Source organism: Vipera berus (genome assembly GCF_964194415.1).
Source record: "Vipera berus genome assembly, chromosome: 4".
NCBI classification, from domain to species: Eukaryota; Metazoa; Chordata; class Lepidosauria; order Squamata; family Viperidae; genus Vipera; species Vipera berus.
The window spans coordinates 40495623-40513725 of NC_138206.1; the positions used below are offsets into that span (position 1 = coordinate 40495623).

At 39.8% G+C, this 18103-nt stretch overlaps 1 protein-coding gene across 1 annotated transcript in view; it reads right to left on the bottom strand.

The window, feature by feature from the left end:
- Window positions 1-9425, bottom strand: part of POU2F1 (POU class 2 homeobox 1) — a 122529-nt gene extending 113104 nt beyond the window's left edge. Inside the window, exon 1 of the mRNA XM_081326576.1 lies at window positions 9350-9425. Coding sequence (XP_081182702.1) covers window positions 9350-9410 — 61 coding nt within the window. The 5' untranslated portion in view covers window positions 9411-9425. The remainder of the gene's footprint in view (window positions 1-9349) is intronic.
- Window positions 9426-18103: the final 8678 nt, after the last annotated feature.

The following is an 18103-nucleotide window of genomic DNA, read 5'->3' on the forward strand; positions in this document are numbered from 1 at the left end:
CAGAATGTTTATAGATATAATGAAAGCCATATTTTTGAGTAGATTTTATTAGAGCTGTGCAGAGGCACTTTTCTCATACTGTGGATGAATTTACCAGATAGAATGATTTTACTTGGAGAAGTATGTTCTGAAGATATTTCAGAAACAAGCCCCAAATGGCTGTAAGAGTCAAAACATTTTTTAAAATTATTCCTGAAAACCTATTAGCAACCATTGCAATACCTACAGTATAGGTTTAAAGACAGATGAAGCAGCTATTACTGGTTATAGTAAAGGCAGCTGCATTTTGCATCGGTGGGTGAAATTCCTCGTTTCCAACTTCTGAAAGTTCTCTGGCTTCCAATTGCCTAGCCAGGAGAAACTATAAATACAGGAGGAATTTCAGAGAGTTATACTGTAATTGGGACAGATAAACAACTAGATATTTTTGAACAAGTAGTAACTACAATATTTCATTATAGTGTGTTTCATCCTATCAAGATGCCCACAGCTCCAGGCGCTTGGAGGCAAGATAGAATTAGGCATCCCTGCTATACTGATGCTACCCCAACCTCTCAGATGATCTTTCCAAAGATGTTTGTGTAGATATTAAAATCTAGGATATATAGAATTTTTCTATCTGAGAAATTTTTCCACTGTGAGATTCCAAATGGAAGGGTCCACTGTAATAAACTATCCTTCCTTGCCAGCAGGGGTTTGAATCTTCTGGTCAGGATTATTTTCACTGTAAAATAATGCCTTTAATCCCAAATCCGCAAATGCAATATAAAAGGAAACAATGACTCACAGTGAATGCAGTTGAGAGATCAAGAAGGACCAGAAAGGGTGCATTTCCTACAACTAGATTCCCAAAAATTAATAATCTACCAGTTATCAATTTCACTTTGTTCTATTGCCTAGGACTGAATCCTGACTGAAAAGGATCCAATTATCTATTTCTTAAGAGCCCTTTAAAGATAAAACTATGCCACCTTCTTGAAAAACTTTCTGCAAAAAGACTAGGACTCACTGTCAGTTGTTCAAACTCCCTGGATCTAGGGAAGTCTCTTCAAGAGGGCATACTAATGCCTATTTAAAGATATTACAGGTAGTCAGTCCTTGGTTTTGGAATGCTTATGTTTATTTTCCAATTAAACATTAATTAAATGTAAAAAATTAAAGATATTGGAATGTACTTATTGTATCTTTATACTCTAACTTAGATAGGGTAGGCACATTTCTAGTCCTTTCCTACAAACATTGCCATTTTATGGAAGCTAGGAAATGTCTAATTCTAAATTTTGAAAGAAAAACCCAGAAATACGCATCCATTAGAAATTAAGGAACAACAAAAATGAGCATATATTGACAAACAACAAAAAGCTGAGTTTTTCAATAGTGCCTTTATTTTTACAAAAATATGGAAATAATTAATGAACAAATGAAAATTACTTTTAAATTATACATTACTTTCTACAAGTAACACATTAAATTTGACATTAGAAATAAAAATAATTAAATAGATATGCCACTGTAGAATATCTAATTTTTATTATTTTATTATGCACGTTAATCACCCATAGTGAAGATTTAACCTATGCACATGAACAACCTCTAATAAATACGCCGGTACACTCTATTTATTTATTTATTTATTTTGCAGCCTTCATATATCCACAAAGGAATATATTTTTCTCCATACAAAACATACTAAACTCAAGAATAATGAGAAGTAAACTGAATTACATTTTTAGGGGATAAAAAGTGAATGATCCAACAAAGATGGGAACACTTCAGTAAGAGCTACAAGATTCACCATAAACTGGAGTATGCTGCAGGCAAGAGGATAGATATGATCATCGATATGAAAAAGTGTTTAAATTAAATAAGGCAAGAAGACATGGGAAACAACTGTTAAGAATTGTCATTAAAAAAAAAGAAGCTTGCAGAAGGCAGCAACTATCCTTACAGTGAGCTAAAAGCAAATAAGATGGAAGAGCAAGGAACCAATTGTCATCGTACTCCTTTTGAAATACACAAGGGATAATCTTATGCTGTCACAGGAGACACTGTCAGTCTTATGTGGCAGACTGGCATTCTATTCTGTACACTGTCATTTCATCTTCAACACTTTGATCACAATATCATTGTATTCCAAATGTCATTTCATCAACATACACCACCATTTTTAATTTTCATTCTAGACACGCTGTCTATCCTTCCACCTGATACTCTTTGTAAACATACACCTGTGATACTCCTATATGTCATCATTCTATTATACAATAATATTTTGTGAATATTCTAGCCTAGGTAGCATCACTTCTCATTCCTGCCTTTTTTCTTTCTATTCCAAGTTTAACCATATATCTGATTTCTAATCAAGCCGCTCTCCACTTTTTATATTACTTGAGTCACCCATTAAACAGTCTTCTGAAAACTGAGAAGAAATCAGCGTAACATAATTAACAAATGTTAGCAATAAAAGTGAAATGTCAACTGATATCACTGAACACCACAGAAAACACTTCCCCTTCTCTGTGCACTGAATTACTGCAGGGAGAGATGGTTTATACAGCACTCTGGACTATTTCAGGAACATACTGGCAACTAGAACATCATAACTGCTTGATTGCCAATAGATACCGTGTTTCCCTAAAAATAAGCCCAGGTCTTATACTTATTTTTGATAGAAAAAGACCCATTAGGGTTTATTTTCGGGGATGTCTTATTTTTTCATGACAAGGTCCAGCCCAGCCGGCGGCCCGCCCCCCAGGCAACTCAGGTTTCTCTTGATGGGGGAACGAAGGCTTTAATCATCAATATTATAATATTATAATCCGTCCCCTTTATTTTTCAAAGAAATAACTTGTATTTACGATTAGCCTCCAGGAATGCCAATGGGAAGGCACAGTGTGAATTCTGTGCATAAGCCACGGAAATACAGAAATTCACTCCCTCAAAGCTCATGCCACTTCCTTGCTCCCGGCACACCACTGCTTTACAGGTGCATTCAATTTTGTGGCTCAGCTAAATTCTTTAGCCGCGGAGGACTGCAGTTCCCAGCACCTTCAGGAAGCCCAAGCGATGGAAACCTTAGGCCAGGCTCCTTGTAGCTGAAGCAATCCGGCTCACCCGGGGTAAGGCTGGCCATCACGGGAGGCCTGGCTTATCCCCGTCCTCCAGCTCTACTGGACATGGGGGACGAGCCTCCCGCAATGGCCAATCTGACCCTGGGCAAGCCTGATTGCTTACCGGGAAAGGCTGTGCGTTGCGAAAGGACTGCAAAGGGCATCCCCGGATCCCTGCAGCTCCTGGAGGCTCTGAGCGCTGTTTTTAGCGCCGTGTCTTTGTGCGGGTCCGCCTCGCTGTTTTTGGTGGTGCTTCGGATCAGCTGCAGCGCACCATGAAGAGGATGGCTGAGGTTTGGAGGATGGTCTATTCCCATTCATAGCGTGGCTGCCGTCCAATTGCTGCACAGCCTCTCGAGAGGGCAGCATCAACTGCCAATGTGGCGGCGGGGAAGGCAGAAGGCAATCCCACCCACCAGATCAGCCTGGTGGGGTGGGGTGGGGTGGAAACCAAGCAGTGCCAAAAACAGTGCTCGGAGCCTCCAGGCACTGCAGGGATCCAGGCTCACCCTTTGCAGTCGTCCTCCTGCAACACACAACCTCTCCCTGTAAGCAATTCGGCTCGCCCAGGGTCAGGTTGGCCTCCAACATGTGTGGAGGAGCTGGAGGATGGGGATAGGCCACGCCTCCCGCAACAGCCAACCTGACCCTGGGCGAGCCGAATTGCTTCAGCTGCGAGGAGCCTGGCCTAACGCTTCCATCGCCCAGGTTTCCTGAAAGTGATGGGAACTGCAGCCTGCTGCAGTGAAAGAATTTAGCTCAGCCACAAAATTGAATGCACCTGTAAAGCAGTTGTGCGCCCCGAGCAAGGAAGTGGCATAAGCTTTGAGGGTGCGAGTGTCTGTATTTCCATGGCTCAAGGGCAAAATTCATACCGCGCATTCCCATTGCCATTCAAAGAGGCTAATCATGGTAAATGCAAATATTTTTTTTTGAAAAATAAAGGGATGTATTACAATATTGATGATTGTAAATGAAAAGGCAGTCTCCAAAGCCTTCCTTCCCCACCGAGGGAAACCTGAGTCGCCCTCCAGAGTGAGACATCTCAGGACGCCCAGCCATCTCCAGAGGCTGCTGCAGGGTGAGGGTGGAAGAGAGAAGCTGATGGTTGAGGCCCTGGCCAGTCCCTATCCCCGCCTGCTCTTACGCACACATGCACAAACATGAATGTTGTGATACGTGCACGTGAGCATACAAACAGGCTGCAAGCATGCATAGCACGCAAATGGGGCTGCGAGCATGCGCGCAAGGCTCTGAGTGACGGCGGTGCATGAGGCTTGTGGCACCGCCACTGCCAGGCTCGCAGTGATGCCACCACTAATGCGAGGCTCATGCTGCGATGCTGCCCCTGGTGCAAGGCTCATGCCACTGCCTCCGTGCAAGGATCACACCATGACCTAAACTTAAGCAATTCCACCCCAGTGCGAGGTTCGTGCCGCCACCCCTGCGTGAGGATCATGCTGTGGCCCACCTGCCGTGAGACTTGTCTTTTGAGTTTATACTCAAGAGGCAAGTCTATCTGCTTGAATAATCAATCATAAATGCTATCTTAGGATATATAAAGTGCCTATTACATCTATATACTACTAAAACTCATTCCTGCAATCTTTAACTGGGTAAAACAATGCATGATAGGGCAACAATTTTTGAACCAGAATACCTCAAATGAGCTAACTTACAGAATATGTACAAAATCTGGGACCCATGATTCCTGTGGAATTGATTTTGGCAAATTTTATAAAACATTTTATGACATAAACTTATCATAAAATAGTTTATGAAGTAATGCAAAATACAATAAAACATTTCTAATGTAGAACCATGCAACGAACACAATTGGGACTGGGATTACCATTTAACTGGGAATTACAGGTTGCTAAGGAAGTATCCACTACAATCCAAGACATTCTGGGCTTGATCCCTCCTAGCTCTGACCGTTAGTAAGTTAAGGGACTACCACCAACTCTCCACATCCGTCTGTCTCTTCTACATCCTTGCCCTTTGGCTGCCTTGCACCTTACCTTACAGGATGACAAGCAGTCTCAGAACTGTGCAGAACCTGGGAAGCTGCAGCCACCCCAGTCCAGTCGTCACCTTCCCCATCCTGCACTCCAAGACCCCTGTCAGTCTGCTGCCTCAGCTCACCTTTTCCGCCTTCTTGCTCCTGCTGCCGATGATGTATGCCCAGCATGGCTACTTGGGCACACAGTCCTGGCTTCACATGGCGAAAACTGTGAATTCACTGTGTTCCTGGATGTTTGGGGCTGGCCATGCATAGTAAAAGAGGAAAGAAAAACACAAGCCAACTTGAAGGGTTTTTCCCTTTTTCGCCATGTGAAGCCAGACCCACATGGCCCAGGAACACAGCACAAAGGGGGGAACTGGTGCACTAAAGGTAAAGGTAAAGGTTCCCCCGCACATGCGTGCTAGTCGTTTTCAACTCTAGGGGCCGGTGCTCATCTCCGTTTCAAAGCCAAAGAGCCAGCGCTTGTCCGAGGACGTCTCCGTGGTCATGTGGCCGGCATGACTACACGCCAAAGGCGCACGGAGCGCTGTTACCTTCCCACCGTAGTGGTCCCTATTTTTCTACTTGCATTTTTACGTGCTTTCGAACTGCTAGGTTGGCAGAAGCTGGGACGAGTAACAGGCGCTCACTCTGTTACACGGCACTCGGGATTTGACCCGCCAAACTGCCGACCTTCTGATCGACAAGCTCAGCGTCCTAACCCACTGAGCCACCACGTCCCTGGTGCACTATGGACCCTTTAAACTAGTTTGTGCCTCCCCCCCATGTGAAGCCAGCCCCATATAGGCCATCAGCTAGGTTGGGCCTGTTCTAATGGAATGTCTGAATGATGTTAAGGACAGTGGAGAAGAGAGGCTTCCGAAGGAACATCTTTTCCCCATTCTCAAGATCATTTATGCATTCTATTAAACCAGGCTCCTTAGCAGAAGCAAAAAGATAGAAGTGAAGGTGAGCAGGGCAGCAGGGCACCAAAAGGGAATAGTTGGGAGAAGATAGGTGGGTGGAGGGAGTTACAGCACACTTACGGTCATAAGTGTGGGCAGGCTTCCAAGCACCTGAATTTTGATCATGTGATTCAGTTTTAGTTACCCTGCTCTTCAGATCCCAAGAATAATGACAAAGATATCTATTAAATACTAGACAGTATTCAGAACATACAATTCTAATGATGTTAACCATGGCAACTGGGATCAGAACCAGCTTCCCCACTGACTTCATTTGTCTGAAGCTCGCAAAGAAGATTGCAATGGCGACCATGTGACATATTGCAATGTTAATTGAAATCCAGGCACCAATTTGTTCTGACAAAGGCAAAACTAAAATGCTTGGATTTATAAACCATTTCTTTTTAAATAAACTCAAATAACCATCTAACAATCTATGATTTAAAATGATTATCAATTACAATAATGTTTTGTTTTCAAAATATTTTTATCTCCAAGAGCTAATATATCTACAATCACAACAGTGATAAAACTGAATCCATAAAGGAAATTATTCTCAGATAAATCATTTTCCTATAAGATTTTACCATTATACTTGCTTATATAGGATAATAAATCAAATGAATTGCACATTCTCCCCTGGTCAGTGATGACACCAACTTGACAACATTTTAAAAAGTGGTGGAAATTAGAATATTTATAATGCAATCAAATTATATTTATGCCCAATCAGCTGCACACTGTTGCTATAAATAGGGACAATTGAATTTTGATTACAACTTATACAAACCCCTCATGATGCTTCCACTTAATATTTCTAAGACCAAGAGGGGACACATAAGGTGAATTACACTGAAATCATATTTTAAAGAAAATTAACAAAAAAAGATCAACTGTCTTTTTACATATATATATATATATATATATATATGTGTGTGTGTGTGTGTGTGTGTGTGTGTGTGTGTGTAAAATTCAGCATCATGCCTCAATGATTATTTAATAATCAAACATACTGTAAAATAATCTGTCAGATATTTTTCTGCTGAAGAAATTACATCAATCAATCAAGTGTAGTAAAATTACATTTATAAAGTTATCTTAACAATTAGAATCCTGTTTTACTGAGTATTGTTTTATAGAATATAGTTAGTATTTGTTCTAAAAAGAACAAGAACGTTTTGAATTTTACCTATATCAAACCATAACAAATTTAAATTTCCTTTCATTTACTGCCCATTTCTCTTGGCAATGTTTCATTTACTTGTTATCTAAGTTTTTTTTTTAAAAAAAGACATCAGCAATATGACAGTACTGGTCATCTTTTTCAAGATGAATATTCTGATTTACATTATTGCACATCTGTAATGCAGATTAAAGCTATTACCAATACTATCTCTGTACTCAATAATTTTGTATTTAATCTGTTGATCTGATTTGTTAAACTTATTGCAGATTTCACACTCCAAAAACTCGGTCTTTTCACCACTTAAAAACATGGCTAATAAGGACAAAGAAAGACCTCACACATACTGAATTGGAAAGAGCAGCTTTAGAAAGTCCTGTTGTGGTCAGTAAATTAAAAACAAACCCCCTATTTGAGGCAGATTTTTTTTTAAAAAAAGGCAAAGCTGAGAGCAGATCTGATGTTGCCCATGCCCCAGGAGGATTTTTTTTCCTTCACTATCGAGGCCGGGAGGGGGACATTTTAGTTATTAGTAAATAAATCAAGCAGCAGAGAGAGCAAGGCCTAACCGCCTGCCAAAGGAGTCCGGGCCTAGCTTTCTTCCCTCCCTTCCATACAGCCTGGGATTGATCTCAGGGCCCTACTCGTTGCCAAGAAAGTGTAAAAAGGCAAAGAGAGCGAGAAAGAAGAATCATATTGAACCACAAAAGCACATGGGGCGAATGTAAAATATAAACACGGCGTTGGGCTCTGAGTGGCTGTTATTAAAGGCCTGAATTACTAAACATGAGAGGCGGGGAAAGTCGGGCGGCCATTTCAATAATATAAACCTCCCCGAATTAGACATTATTCAAATGAGAACGAGAGAGGGAGGTGGGGGGGGAGGGAGGTGAAGAGGTAAGAATTAAACAAGAGGCGCGTTCAACCTGCCACCCCAAGAACCCTGACCTTGTCCAAACAACACACGGCAAGTGGGGGAAGCCCAGTTGACGGCTCCCTCTCTCTCTCTCTTCTCCTCCGCCCCGCAGCCCACAAACCATGGAAAGAAACCCCCTACGCCAGGGGTCTTCAAACTTGGCCCTTTTATGACTTGTGGACTTTAACTCCCAGAATTCCTCAGCCAGCTTTGCTGGCTGAGGAATTCTGGGAGTTGAAGTCCACAAGTCATAAAAGGGCCAAGTTTGAAGACCCCTGCCCCTACGCTCTGCCTCCTTCCATCTCTTTTAAGAGGGAAGATCCGGCAGGGCAGGGCAGGCCAAGTCCGGTCGGGCAAGGGGGACAAAACCGACCCCGTGCGTTTTCTCTCAATGGAGCCCTACCTCCTCCAAGACAGGAGGTTTATACGTAGCCCCCGTGTAGACTTGACGCCCGACGGAAGAGAAAAATCCCCCGTCGAGCAGCAGCCCGCGCCCTCGAGGTTTCTCTTAGGCCAAAGATGCCCACCCTGACTTGAGGGCAACCCCAAACTCCCTTTGGCGCTTAGGCCTCGGCCTCTGGGGAAATGAGGCTGCCTACGGGAGGAGGGCAGGGCGGCTGGAGGGGAGAGGCAGAGATCCTGAAAACAGGCGCTTTTCCCCTCCTTGCCCCAAGCCGGTGAGACCTCTTGAGGGGACGCGGACGCAGATCCACTGGGGGCCCCCCAAACATTGGAGGCGGCAAGGTTGAGCGCCCTCCTGTTGGCTCTTCTCTACCAGTGCCCCCCCCTCCTTCCTCCGGCCGTTGCTGCGCCGCCCCCCTGGCCTGAGCCTACTATTATACAGTAGATGAATATGCAAAGCAGCTTGGTAGCGGCGGCAGCGGTCGGCCTAGCTCTCGGAGTTGGGCTCCAGGAACGAGGGTGGGGGAACCCTGCCCGTTGCCTCCCACCCCCCCCCGTGCCCGCGCGCGCGCGTGTGTGTATATGTATGTACGTGCGTGCCTTGTGTCTCTTGTGTCTGCACAGCGGCTACCCCCCAGCTCCCTCCTGTGCCGTTAATTATAATAATTCTGAGTACTAATAAATTATGCTAAGCGAGGAAGGCGGGCGGCGGGGGGGGGGCGCGCGTACGAGTATGAATATGAATATGTAAAATGCAGTAATGATTACCTGCCGCCGCCACCGCCGCCGCCGAACTCTCATCTTGACTCGCTGCTCCTCCGTCCGCCATTTTGAATATTTTAATCAAAATCGGCCGCCCGATAAACCCTCCCTTGCTCTGTTTGCTCCTTGGCTGCCCCCTCCCTGCTCGCATTCCTTTTTGCGCAGGCGCCGATTGGACGGCTCGGTCCCTCTCCCTTTTTTTTTTCCAGATCCGGCCGGTGCGCATGACCGCCTTCTCTCCCCCCCCCACTCCCCCGCCGCCACCCGCGTTACCCCCGCGCCTCCCGGCTCCGTTGGCTGGACGAAATCGAGACGTCCGCCAGGCGCGAGTGGGCGGAATACGGGATGGCTCAGGGGACCAAAGTAAACCCAACCAGCTACAAAGCGGCTTTTTCTGCCTGTTTTGCGACTCTAGTCAAAACCGTAAGAGTCGCTAAGACAAACAGTTAGGTGAAGTCCCTGAAGGGTTTGTTCAAATAACAAATATTCTTATTGAATCGCGGCGGGTTGCTCACTTCTCAGTCTGCACCAGCTTTAGTTTTGTACTGAGCTCTCCCTGACCTCTTAGCTCACGCATTGCCTGAGGACAGAGCCCCCAGCTGTAGGGCATTCTTAAAAGTTATTTCAATTTTCTTTCCACGTGCCTTATGCTATGCCTGGGTGAACGTGATTTCGAGCTAACTTTTTCCTTTCGGCATTTGAATCTAAGCATTCCAATCCTTTCCATATTTTATTCAAATGTAATCCCTGTACATTATTTGGAAACTCATTCTCACCGCTTTCGATTTCAAATATAGAGATTTCAGTTATCTATTTCTATATTTTAGTTTTCCTGATTCTTTACAAATTACATGCAGAATAAAACAATACAAAGCCAAAGTTTTAGAATCACAAAACTGTTGTCATAAGAATAAAGGAACACAGAACATAAAAAGTTACAAAATGTCCATAACCAAAAACATTGTGTATCATACTGCTGATCCCTTCTGGTGGGTAATAGCACAATTCACTTCCCAGAATTTTTTACAATGATAGCAAGAAAAATGAAGGATAAATACAGTGAGGAAGAAATTAAAGGAGTATTTGTGTTTTTTTACAAGGATGGTAATGGTTATAAGCACTGTGGAACTTCGCCATGTGCCGACATATCTTGGAGAGAAGCTAATGAATGAAGTTGATAAAATGCTTGAAGAAGCAGATATTGATGGTGATGATTAAGAAAACTATAAAGAGTTTATACAACGATGACTGCAAAATGAAGACACTGCATAGACTGCGTTAAATTTATTGCACAAGTTATTTGCCTTTTTTCTCTGTAACTTAAAGGGTTTCCTTCTTCTGTTAAGAGAGATGCATGTATAATGACAAACTTATTCCTCTATGTTTTCCCCTTTATCTGTCATCCTGATATTTTGGAGAAATGAACAAAGTAATAAGTGTTTGTATGTTGTTTACTCTGATGTTTAAGTCTTTCCACTCTAAGGTTAGATGGTGTTGGTCAAATAAGGGTTCATCTAGTTATGTCTAGTTATGCCGATGTTTATGTTCATCTAGGTTATATTGAAATTAACTATGTAAGGAAATTTAGCAAAATGTTCAAGTGTAGTATTAACATGTGGAATATGGGCAGTTGACAATATGAAACTTTAAAACGTTTGCACTATTGCAAACTTGGTATGTTATCCAAGTACTTGTACATTACTTTTTGTATTCTTGGTCTTGTAACAGAAGAAATGTTTGTTCTACAGTTACCATGCTTTTAAAAACCTTTGTCCAGCCACTTATTTTCAAAAGAATCTGCTTATGGCACAACTTGCCTCAAACCCATTCAAAAATGTTATTTATTTTCCAATAAAAATAATTAATTGGATTAAATTAAAATAATTAAATTAATTAATTTAAATAATAAAAAGGATTGCTTTAAGCCATTTTCAATATCCATACCCTTTTTTAAATCATATCGATATATCTGTATAAACACTATAAAAAACAAACCACTTGCAGTATAACAATAACATTTGATTACATTATTACTACTCCCAAAATGTAATCTATGATAGAATAATAGAATATAGGGCAGCAATCTCAAGACTGGTGTCTGCCAGCTATCTTGGACTTTAACTTCTAGAATCCATTGCCAGCATGCCCCAAAAACATACTGACAAGGAAACGTGGGAATTAGTTAGATATGCCTGGAGGGATCATGTTGCAGAATGTTGTCACAGGCATAATTGTAATAATAAACAATTCAGGGATGTTATAAATGCTGTAAACAAACAAACTACACTTTCAAATTACACACACCCATACTTCATTGAAAATTATTTTCTGTGATCTAAAATGTGTTTTTAAATTAAGAGAACTGAACTAAACTAACAATTATTCCACATTTTTCAGCAGCAATTTGCATGTGAGTTGATGTAATTTTAAATCAATTTTTGAATCTTTAATTGCATATTTTTCTATGTTAACTGCCTTGATTGTCCATATGCCATTTGTTTCTTTTGTATTCCCCATGATGTCCAAAAAGGACAAAGTATCAAACACAAGTAAAACATCAAGGAACACAAATATAATGACATGATCTCTGACTTGAACTCTAAGTACGAGCAGTAGTACAGCTCCACATCTTATTAATATTTCATATCCTATCCTTCCTCTGTGGAGATCAAAACCACGTTGTAGCCTCAACAGCAACCTTGTGAGGTCATGTAAGTTGACTGTGACTTGCCCAAGGCTGTTGAGAAGACCGAATCTGTGGAAAGGTTTGGTAGCATCTGGTCTACATTAATTGTAAATATATGAAACCATCCTTAGATAAAGGTTCAAAAACATGTTAGGTAAGTAGGAATTACTCTTTAGAAGGCAGCATCTTATAAAGCTGACTTGTACAAGTATAGCAATATGTTGAAGACAAGTGATCCCTAGTATAATATCGAATTAATCCCTTGTGAATATAAAGGCATAAGAAAGTGAAGTAAGGGAATATTCAGCATGATACCAAGATAATAGAATGAATGATAGCTTTTTATACTATTAGAGAAAAACTCCTGCTGGATATAAATTGTCTGTTCTCTGGAGTTTTTTTTTTATCATAGTGCATATATATTCCAGGACTCTAGAGAAGTTTGTATCAAACATATATTCTAGCCTGTAATTTAAACATGATAGTTATAAAATAAAAAGCAAGAATTTAGGTAGGCATTCTGATTCATAAATCATTGAGGTTGATGAATTGCAAATAAATCAAGCTATTAAAGTTATATTAACCAAAAAGGGCTCGTATCACTATTATAAACAAAGGTACACTTCCTATGAAACGATGTAAATCATTATCAGGCATTATATTTATATACTGAACAATAGAGAGATATAATGGATGCATTTATTGGGTTTTGGTGGTTTAAAACTTGCATCAGAATATATTTTTGGAATATTTCAAATAATACTGCTTATCACTGGAAACTCAATATTTATAAATTAACTGAGTTGTCTAACATTATATTTATGCTAAAAGGAAGATACGCTGCTGTGTCTTTATACCAGTATCATTATACCATATACCCCTAAAGAATCCCTACCAAAAACTTAGATTTTCTAAATTTATCCAGCAATCATTGCCCAAAATGACAGTAATACAATTACTTCACTAATCTTATACAGATAGTGCTCACTTAGCAACTATTCATTCAGCCACACTTGGAAGTTATGGTTGTGCTGACTGAATGGTGGTTAGGCCCAATTCCTGAAGTGATGGCTGTTGCATCAACCTGTGGTCACATGATTCAATTCAAGGTCAAATTCAGGCACTGGGCAGTCCACCTGAATTTGTGCTTCATCAGCAGAGGGACCAAAAAGATGGCGAAGATCAGCTGGGATGGCAGAGTGCTGAACAACGAGAGCATTGGAGTACAGGGTTGTGATGATGGCTGAAACTGGGTACACTATTGGACTGGGGACATGAGACTTTTTCCGCACTGCATTCTGGGCTTGGGAAGGTGGGATTGTGAACTGCTAGGGTCGCATATCTGTGGCTTTGTGCAGTTTTACACTAGGCCACAGCAGCCACTTGCATGACTTCCCAACCTGACAGCCGTTACTCCAGCTCAGGACCACTTGCAACTCCCTGCTGCTTACACACTGACTTTGCGGGGTCCTCGCTTAACAATCTGCAATTTACACTCAGCCACAGAAATAGGAACTACCAGGATTGCTGTCACTAAGCAATGTGGTCATGTGATGACACACTTTATGACCACATTGTTTAGGACAGAAATTCCAGTCCAAATTACTGTTGTAACCTGAGGGCTACTTGTATTACCATTTCATTTCACATATTAAGAAGATACTTGAATCACTAGTGGCAAAATGGCCTATATTTATGCAATTAAGGTGATTGGCACTATCATCAAACATTAATGACAAGACAAATTGTCTTGGTTCATTCTTCTTTCCACATATAAAATAAGCTTGCACCATTTATCTCCCCTCACAATCCTCAAGAGAACTCTGGTGAAGCTGCCAGTCCTCCTCCTCTTCCTCCTCCTCCTCTTCTCTGCAGAACTACCTGCCATTTTGCTTGGGGGAGAGGAAATAAAGGGAGCAGTGATTCAGGAGGAAAACTGCACTCCCATTCCCCATTACAGCATGTCCCATGGGGCCCACAGGGAGGAAGATGGGTCACCCAGTCCCAGTTGCTTCCTCGTCCTTCCTCTCTCTATAATATAAGCTTGCACCATTTCTCCTCAGTTGGTAAGACAAAAGGGACAAAACACAGAAAACTATCTGTGTTCTCAAGATGTTGTAAACAATTCTTATGGCCAATGGTAGATGTTTTGGAAGTCATGATCCAACATATCAGAAGGGCACTAGGCTACTGAACTCTTCCAGAAATTTTTCCAGCCCCACGATTGCTAAATAGGTTATTATGCAATATAGTTACAGCCTTATGGAATTAATTGTGTCTAGCATAACAAAAGCATGAGAACATTTTGGCTGGGTTTATGCAATATGCTAATTAAAATATTGTTGTAATTAGTAGTCAATATGTTGTGCAGACCCACTGTTGTGGCTGGTTCACTGAGTGTTTTGGGTGAAGCAGGCTATGGCTAATTCAATAAGCCATTGTTTACTTAACCATGGGTTAACCTATTTATTAATACAATATTTGTGCACTGTCTATGTTGCTTCAATTAATCTAATTTATGGGGGGACACTAGCGCTCCTCTGATTGACCTCTGTAACGTGTGATTCATATGCAACACTCTCTACTCTGAGGTAATACATATAGGTACCAGTGAACTTGTGGAAGCCATATAATATGCTACAAAGTGCATCTAAGTAATCAGTTCAAAGCAATTGGTGCAAACAGGGTTGAATATCTCAAGATATCCCAAGATACAGTTAATGTTTAGCTTTTGCAGTAGTGATTGATTATTCTTATAAGAGACAGCCAGTAAATCCATTTATAACATGATGGCTGGGGAATTCTGGGAGTCGAAGTTGAAATATCTTAAAGTTGCCAAGTTTGAAAAATACAGGAGAGAGAAATTAAAGCAAATATTAATTACGAAGGCTAAGCAATAGTGGCGATTTATTAACCTTTTGGAGAGGATATCACTCTGGTTTCTCTACTGTAGCTCCATTTTATATTCACAACAAATTTTCTCCTTTTCTACTAACATTTCTTCTCATCTGTGATGTCATATTTTTTTTCAGTCTTCACATTTGCTCTCCAACCTGGCAGGCTTCCTATTGCCATGGAATCTTATATCTCTGCTGTTCTGTTCTTGTCGTTCTAATGAGCTATAACTGCCACCACAGAAAATAAGATGCATGTATTTATATATTACTTTAAATCCCCCAGAATGATTGATTTACCCTCCTCAGTGTCATTTCCCCCATTTATTACTCATTTATTTCCTGAATGTATCAATTGGCTGTTATTTATAAAAAAGAATGTACAGAATTGCCATTTATTTCAGAATGTTTCTCCTTCTATACAATCAGATATTTTCTTTCATATAACAGTACAACTATCTGATCAGATAAAAGGAAAGTAAATATAAAATGAACATGTTCCATTTTGTTCTCTGAAATAGTAGCAGTGAATCCAAAGAAGATCACTTGTTTGATCTTAGACATCCAGAATTAAGCAGAAGAAAAGGCTGCTATTCATCAGATAAATAAAAGTTATATTGATCTCTAGTTTTTTCTGGAAAAATAATCTAATGTTTGGAAATGCAGACTTTATTTGTATTTGTAAACTCTATTTTAGAAGTGACAAAGTGTCCCAAAATGACTTCCTTAAAATAGGAGTGGATTGTGCAACAAATGTCAGTTGGATTTTAACTGGCTTTGAAGATTGTCTTTATGTTTTCTTTCTAGTTTTATTCCCGTTCATATCCTTTGCTTCTGTGACAAAGATTAAGGATTCTCTTTGCCTCTTCAACCTTGAGCATTTCTTTTTAATGTCACAGTTTAGATTTCAACTGGATAATTACATTCTTCCTATCTCAGATTCTTCTGTAATTTCAATTGGATACGGTATCCTTCATTCTTTATTCTGAATTCCTGGAGTGGCACTAGGTATTGTTCAAAGTCTTCCATCCAGTCCCATTTTCATGCCGTTGCTTGCCCCAGAGAGGGATATGGGTTGTTTTTGTTTTAAAAGACCACTGTACAATTTTGTTTCAAAACTATTTGTACTGTTTCCAGTACAGATCTTTGAAAGGGCACTCTTACTACAATAGATCTTTTTCTTCTTTTTATTAAATACTTTAAATTTTGTTATATCAAAGACAACCAGATTGCAATTGGAGTTGCAATCTCCAACACACTTATTAAAAAATAAGTACCCTTGAACAGAGTGGATTTATTTTAGGTAAGCATTCTAAAGATTGCACTATGAAAGGCAATTCTTGGAGGCACATATATTCTGTATAAATTTAAAAAACAGCAAATTTGGCAATATAAATGGATATGCATAGTATGTATTTACATATGTAAAATAAAGAATATATTATGTTTTTTAATATTGATGTTACAGAATGTTATTTTAAAATTAACTTTTTAATATTTGTAGATCCATTATTTTACAAAAGGTTCAAATTTATTTATTAAATCTATTATTGCTTGAAATTGTAAGGATGTTATTTCTACTTTTTTAACTTTTCAACTCTTTAACTTTTAATATTTTAATTCTAACATTTTAGGTTCTGTTTTTAAGATTGTTATTATTTATGTTTTTATATTATACATATTTTTTATTATAAACCTCCCAGAATCATTTAGGTGAGATGGGCTCTGTAGAAATGTGATGAATGAATGAATGGATAAATAAATAAATAATGTTGATATTTCATGGATTGTGGTTTTTAATACAATTGAATTTGATGAAATTCTCAGTTCTACCAAATAGAGCAAATGGCCTATTGATCATCTGGAAAACTATTTTTGGATAGAACAATCTGAAATATTAACAATCTTTTCACTCCAGCCACCAGTAGATGGGGAAAAAATGTATGTGGCACCTCTATCAATGTAGCATGTAAAGTATATATGAATAGAATAGAATAGAATAGAATAGAATAGAATAGAATAGAATAGAATAGAATAGAATAGAATAGAATAGAATAGAATAGAATAGAATAGAATAGAATAGAATAGAATAGGACAGGACCTTGGAGGTCTTCTAGTCCAACCCCCTGCTCAAGCAGGAGAACCTATATCATCTCAGACAAGTGACTGTCCAGTCTCTTCTTAAAAACCTCCAGTGATGGAGCACCCACAGTTTCTGAGGACAAGCTTTCCACTGGTTAATTGTCCTCACTGTTAGGAACTTTCTCCTTAATTCCAGGTTGCTTCTCTCTTTGGTCAGTTTCCACCATTGTTTCTTCTCCTGCCCTCTGGTGCTTTGGAGAATAATTGGACTCCCTCTGTAGACTTCATAGTTCTTTCATTAGTGTATATATTAAGTTCATTACTTTTATATTTTATAATTTATCCTGTTGTAAAGTTTTATCATTGTGTTTTAGATATACAGTATAACTTAACATGTAAATTTTTAAGTGATATATTTATTTCTTATCCAATCCTCATTTCAGTGAAATTATTAGTTTCATTCTTGACAATGTGATCACACAAAGACATTTAGCACTGATGGAGTCAGAGTATCACAAACTTTGAGAACCCCTTCTATATCATAAATTAAATGTAATCCTCCAGATACCAGTGCACTTGAATTCCATGAGATTTATTTCTGAGTAGTGAAGTAGTTTATTGTGTTATGCAGGTGCTAATTTTCAGTAGATGTAATTGTATGTATTTGGTTTTTGTGTGTGCAAGAAATAGAAATAGCAGAGATAAAGCAAGGAAAGCAGAACATAGAGAGAGAGGAGGGGTAAAGCAGAAGTTGATCTGGAGAGGAAAGGAAATAGTTATCGAATACAGATGGTCCTCAACTTACAACAGTTCACTTAGTGACTGTTCAAAGTTACAACAGCACTGATAAAAGTGAGTTATGACCACTTTTCACACTTATGACTGTTCCAACATCTCCATAGTCACATGATCAAAATTCAGACGCATGACAGCTGATTCATATTTATGACTGTTGCAGAGTCATGAGGTCATGTAATTATCTTTTGTGATCTTCTGACAAGGAAAGTCAATGGGGAAACCAGGTTCACTTAACAACCTTGTTACTAATTTAACAACTACAGTGATTCACTTAACAACTATGGTTAGAAAGGGCAAAAC